General features: G+C 44.5%; 1 protein-coding gene across 1 annotated transcript in view; it reads right to left on the reverse strand.

Annotated features, from left to right (window-relative positions):
• Positions 1-2,809, reverse strand: part of SHISA8 (shisa family member 8) — a 39,280-nt gene extending 36,471 nt beyond the window's left edge. Inside the window, exon 1 of the mRNA XM_063133615.1 lies at positions 1,647-2,809. Within this exon, the coding sequence (XP_062989685.1) occupies positions 1,647-2,209 (563 nt within the window). The 5' untranslated portion in view covers positions 2,210-2,809. The remainder of the gene's footprint in view (positions 1-1,646) is intronic.
• Positions 2,810-6,000: the final 3,191 nt, after the last annotated feature.

Here is a 6,000-nt window from a genome sequence, read left to right on the forward strand (position 1 = left end):
TTCCCGCTTTGCTATTGCCACAAATCAGGTGAAAATTTCACATACCGCCCCCTTCCCCAGCCCTGGCACAGAAACAGACCATGTGCCAGCCTTACAATGCAGTGGCAGTGCTTCTCTGCCCTTTCCTCCCCCCCCCCAGCTCTTCCACGAGGCATTTGATCATGGCTCAGCTCCCACGTTCTCTTCCCACAACAACTGATGAAGCTACGAGTAGTGTTGCTATGCATGTCGCCGGAGCCGTGGCTCATGACCTACAAGTGCTACATGGCCTTGGGATGGAGGAGCAACATTGCCTTTGATGGCGACTCAATCCTTCCCCTAATTATGCTGCTGGGGGAGACCAAGCCCCATGGCAGAAAGGGCTGAAGGGAGAAGGGTCAGGGAAAAGCCACTGGCTTGGTGTGGGGACAGAGGGGTGAAAAAACGACAGCTCAACCCCTGCGTTTAGAATGCAAAAGGAGGAAATGAAACAGGAATGAAAGGGATGGCAAAGAAAGCCCAAAGAGAGAGGTGGAGAAGAGCAATACAGGGAAAAGTACAAGCTGATGGAGAGAATGCACAAGAGACTCTGGCAGGAAACACCAGGCAAGCTACAATTAATTGGCAAGTTGCATCCACAGAGGTTGCTTTGCTTCAGAGGCAGCAGATGCAAAGTGAGAGAGGGCAGAGATTGGGTCCCAAAGCAGACCCTTAACCTGCAGTTCATCCTCCATCCTCACCAATTCTCCTTCCTGTGGCTTTTACGTTACGTTCCTCACATACGCACCTCAGCATCCAAGGCAGTCTTGCCTTTAGTGATGGCAAAGCTGAAGAGGTGCCCTTTCGCAGCCAAGTCAAATAAATACAGCTTTTTAACAGGGGCATTCACAGCCTGCCTTGTCATTCCTCTGCAACCTGCTGGCAAGGGGGTGTAAGGGTCTTTTGCTCAGCACAGGCATCAGCTTGCTGCGCTCCAGGGTTTATGGTCCATCTCCAAGCCCCCACACAGAGTGGCATAAAAACATCTACAAAGTTTCATAGGCTTGCTTTTTAAGAACAGGATGCTTGGAGAAACGAAATAAAATATATTCCAGGTCACAGAGATCCACTTTGCAGATCTCTCTGAACACATGGTGAAGTCATCAACTTAACTTTCAGCCTTCTTGATATCAAGCATAGAGTGCACTTGTTCTGGCTGGGCTGATCTTAATTCCCCAAATGGTTCCCTCCATCATAAATATATACATTTTGATGTAACCTGGGCATTTTCTATCTAAACATTCACACCATCAAGTAGCATCCTTTGCTAAGTTTCACCTCCTTCGAGGCATTACCATCCATTTGCATGATTCTTCTATCCTCTGCAAGGTCCACATTTGTTATGCCCCTCTTTTGTCTTATCTTTGGAGGAGTTAGATCTGAAGACAAGGCAAGTTGTGTGTGTGTGTGTGTGTGTGTGTGTGTGTGTGTGTGTGTGTGTCTGAGGAAGGTGGAAATAAGGAGAAAGAGATACTAGTTCACTTTGTAGACCTTGATGTTAGCCTGGAAGGAGAAAGTGTAACTACAGGTGGAGGGAGTTTGGACATATAATTTATCCACTGCAGAAAAAAGGAGTTAAAGGAGACATAGAAGGGATAAAGGATGCAGGAGCATTTGGGGAGTTTTACCTGGACATGGTCATCTCGGCCTGTGGGCTCTGCGATTTCTCCAGCCCCAACTTGGTAAAGATGCCCACCAGCACCATGATGGCTACCACACCACAGATAATGTATACAATCATGTTGGTCTTGTCTCTGGCAGGATTCTCAGGGGTCTCATCCACTCGAGGGGGTGGTTGGCCTGTGTTGACCCATTCTGGTGTCTCATAATTGGAGCAGCCACTCTGGTCCAATCTCCCACTTGTGAACTGGCAGCAGAAGCGATACCCACAGGTCCCGCAACAAAACTTGTAGATCCCTGAATTACAGTTAAATGGAGGATCCCACTGGCCCATAACATCATAGTAACCAAGGCACCGATCACCCCCAGGTATAGCCTCAGTAGGGGCCACAGCTGTGTCCTCTAAGGCGGGACCCGAAGTGGTGTTTCCATTGATCTCCATCTGCATCTCCAACTCAGGTTTCTGGGTACTGGGAGCTCCAGTCCAAACCTGTCCTGGATCTAAGAGAACTAAGCAACAGAATCCAAAAATATAACCGCGTTCCATCTGTAGACCACCCCAGTTCACCATTGAAACTGCCTCCTCTCTCTCGGAGACTGACTTCCAGAGTGGAGAAGAATCTTGGGAGGGAAGCAAAGAGGAGAATTTTTAAAAAATCCCTGTTAAAAAAAGCTAGAATACACAACAGCAGCAACACATCTCATCATCTGCCACTTCCAGAGGAGAAGAGATAGTTCAGGTGCTCCTCATCGAACAGTTTTCTCCAAAACAAACCACACAATCCAAGCAAACCTTCTAGCCAAGGAAAAGGTGTGGGATGGATGAAGATCGGAGTTGGAAGTTTAAAAAAAACAAGAGAGAGGGGGGAAGAGAGGGTAAAAGAGGGACAATCTCAAAATAATGTGCAGCACCGTCTAAGTCAAAAGACAATCTCACAATTTCCTGTGCGGTGGAAGATGTACAGTTCTCCTCTTCCTCTTTCCCTTTGCCCGTTAGTAGAAAATATTCTATGTTTCTAATTGCATTTGAAAAGCTGCGCTGAAAATATCAAGGACTATATTCCCAGCTTGGCTCGAAGAGAATCCTGGAGGCAGCCCGTCTCTTTCTTTCTTTCTCTTTCTCTCCCCCTTCGTCAGAGACACTGTGCTTTCTGGAGAGAGAGAGAAAAAAAATCCTTTGCACCACTGAGAAAGGGAGGGATCATCAAGAGGGAGAGAAAGAAAAAGGGAGAAGGGGGAGGGAGAAGGGGAGAGGGAGAGAGAGAGAGAGAGAGAGAGAGAGAGAGAGAGAGAGAGAGAGAGAGAGAGAGAGAATACGAGGAGTGAAAACAGTCCCTATTCCTTCTTAAAGCCAGATCCACAATTGCCTGACTGTTTCCAAATCAGACCGGAGAAGAGCCTTTGCCAACTCCTCTAGTACACTCAGTGTCCTCTGTGCAAAGTCCTGGCTAACAGCCAGAGGTTGTCATCGGGCTGGGGTGGATGCAAGAGGACACCAACAGCTCCTTATTGACTCTGCCCACAGGCGCTAGTGCACAAGTGGCAAAAGTGAGGCAGCTATAAACGCACCTTGTACACTACTTGGGAGAGGGAGGAAGCAGCAGAGACGAAATGGGATGTCCACTGCATTCCTTCCCTCCCCCACCACATGTGCAATTCTCCTCCTAAAGAAGAAAGCCACTCTTTAGGAAAATATGCTGATAACTTCAATCCATCAGCATCACTAAGTCCATGATAATCTGTTGTTGACGTTATGAGCATTGTCGTTATAATTTTCTGTCCCCCATTTATATATCGATTTGCTATGTCAAAGCCAACTGTGGATATTCTTATAGGGCATATACTGAAACTGTGCAGGAAAACAAGCAGCTTTGCTAAATTCACACACACACGACATCCCCCCTAGACAAATCTGGCAAAAGGAATGTAAAGAAATCTCTGTCATGATTGGCTATATGAATGCTAACTCCAGTTATTGAAATGAGTCCCCCTTAGTCATTGGCTCAGCTGCTAAGGTGTTGTGGAATGTTTACGAACATTCACACTACTCATTATGTTATCTATGGACAGATGGGCCTGTGTGTGAGAAGGGATTCAGGAGAGAAGGGAGTAGGCAGATCCACTGGTGTGGCAAAACAGATTGCTGTGTGTAGAATATTACTTGTTTGTGAGAATTATGCTGAATGGTGTGCGTGAGAAGTGTATATTTGGGGATGAGTATCTTGAAAATGTAATGTGAATGGAAGAGTATGTGAATATGAGTGAAAGGGGCATGGATCATGAGAAGGTATGACTTATACACTCCCCTCCATGCAGCCCTCTATGTCTTTATGCCTAGATCTCAGGGCTAACTATAAAGGGAAATTATGTGGTAAAGGGTGCTGTAATGATAGGAGAAGCTGCTTGTATTGAATTGTTCCCTGACATTTATTTATGAAATTAAAATAGGTACAGGCAGCCTTCCCAATATTAAAATCACTATAGAAGCAATGGACAATCGAACCAATTACCTATGGAGGTAGTGGGCTCTCCCACATTAGAGGCATTCAAGATGCAGCTGGTCAGGATTCCTGCACTGAGCAGGGGTTTGGACTCAGTGGGCTTATAGGCCCCTTCCAACTCTACTATGATTCTATTACAGCTACAGGCAATGCATTCAGACAAGGAGATAAAAACTAATCCCTCCCTGCATTTTGAGAATGTTTCCGAGTCCTGAGTCTAGAAAACATGCAGAGTAAATGCCGTTGCATTTCAGAGTGGACTCAGGTCAATCTTTCCTCTAATTCTCTTTCTGCAGAACTTTCCCCCCCCCCCCCCAGGACACTTGAGAGAAAAACAGACAAACCACGTCTGAGGAGAAATGTCCAGGGCATTGTACTGTCATACTTATTCTGGCAAGACTGCCTATTAATTTTAGAAAGGAAGCTTTGCCTGAATACCAAATGAAGGATGGTAGATCCAGGAACGAAGGCTTGGGGCAAAGAAGATGAAAACACTTATTCACGCAACAAATAATTAACTTACACAATTAATTGCCACAAGATGTTGTGATGGCTCTAGGAAAAGATTGTCAGGAGGGAGGTTCAATTACACTCCTGGCCTGTCATGCTGACAGGCCCTTAGCTAGCATTAAAATATGCAGCTAAAAATAATGTGCTTGGGTTGTTGTTGTTGTTGTTATTATTATTATTATTATTATTATTATTATTATTATTATTATTATGTGGGAAGCTTATCTGCAAAAATCACTCCTATCCAACCTATTTTGTTAGGGAGGAGAAAATAGCATATTTTAACAACTACTTGTAAAGTTCTTGGTTTAGTGTTATTATCACCTGCGGAATTGGAAAGGGTGTTCTGTCCTTCAAGATGGGTCAGAAAGAAGAGAAATGGGTTCTCAGGAGGCATTTATTTTATTTTCAAGAAGCCTGATGTGTTTTGGCCTGTTCTTTATTCAAAGGCCTTCCTCAGGGGGTTGTTAGAAGGTAGTGTGTGCCGAATTTCCTCTAGCAAAATAATTGTCTCCTGTGGTAATCTATGCTGACTGCCAGTCTTGGGTGCTTACCTCCATTTGCTGTTGGTCTGTCCTTCAAGACACCACACATTTTGGATGGCACCATCTAACTTCCTCCCCATGGGCTAATGAAAATCAGCAACTATCAATGAACTGTTGAACTTACATTAAACCTAAACAGAAATGATTAAGTGAACAAAGGTCGGTGCCTGGACAGCATCTTTGACAGGAAGTTTCTCTCAATGTGTTAGATGTTTTAGGAAGTTTTTAGGGTGTTTTTAACAATGTATATTATGTTTTAATTCATTTTTATGTATTTTACATTTACTGTTGTTCCTCGACTCGATCAGAATGGAGAGGCGGGTAAGAAATAAATTTATTTTATTATTATATTATGGAAGGGTAGAGAAGAATCTACTTGTAATAGGGATTCCGACAGTTTATTGCATACAACAGGCATACAAACTGTAATACATCCAGTGGTCATAAATCACAGCAGAATAGACAAGAGTATAACCATCCCGCAAATCTAAAACTGTGACAGTTTTCCCATCTAAGGAGCTGTCCAGATTGGAGCTTTCCAGCTCCTGAACTTGGGGGGAAAAAGAAATCTATCCAGTTCCTTTTTTCTTAAGATCACCACCGCCAGCTCCCAACACTTTCATGGCCGGATAGCCAGCACTGCTTGTTCACTAATGGACAAAGTACTGTATTAAGACTTCTTGCTCCTTGCTCAGGTGGCTGAATTCCCAGAAGGGGAATTGCTGGTAGGGAGAGATTCCATGTTGCTCACCTGTAGCTCCATTCCCTAAGTTGAATGTGACAAAGCTGTGTGGATAAGAACTCCC

Source organism: Elgaria multicarinata, chromosome 9 (assembly GCF_023053635.1).
Source record: "Elgaria multicarinata webbii isolate HBS135686 ecotype San Diego chromosome 9, rElgMul1.1.pri, whole genome shotgun sequence".
NCBI classification, from domain to species: domain Eukaryota; kingdom Metazoa; phylum Chordata; class Lepidosauria; order Squamata; family Anguidae; genus Elgaria; species Elgaria multicarinata.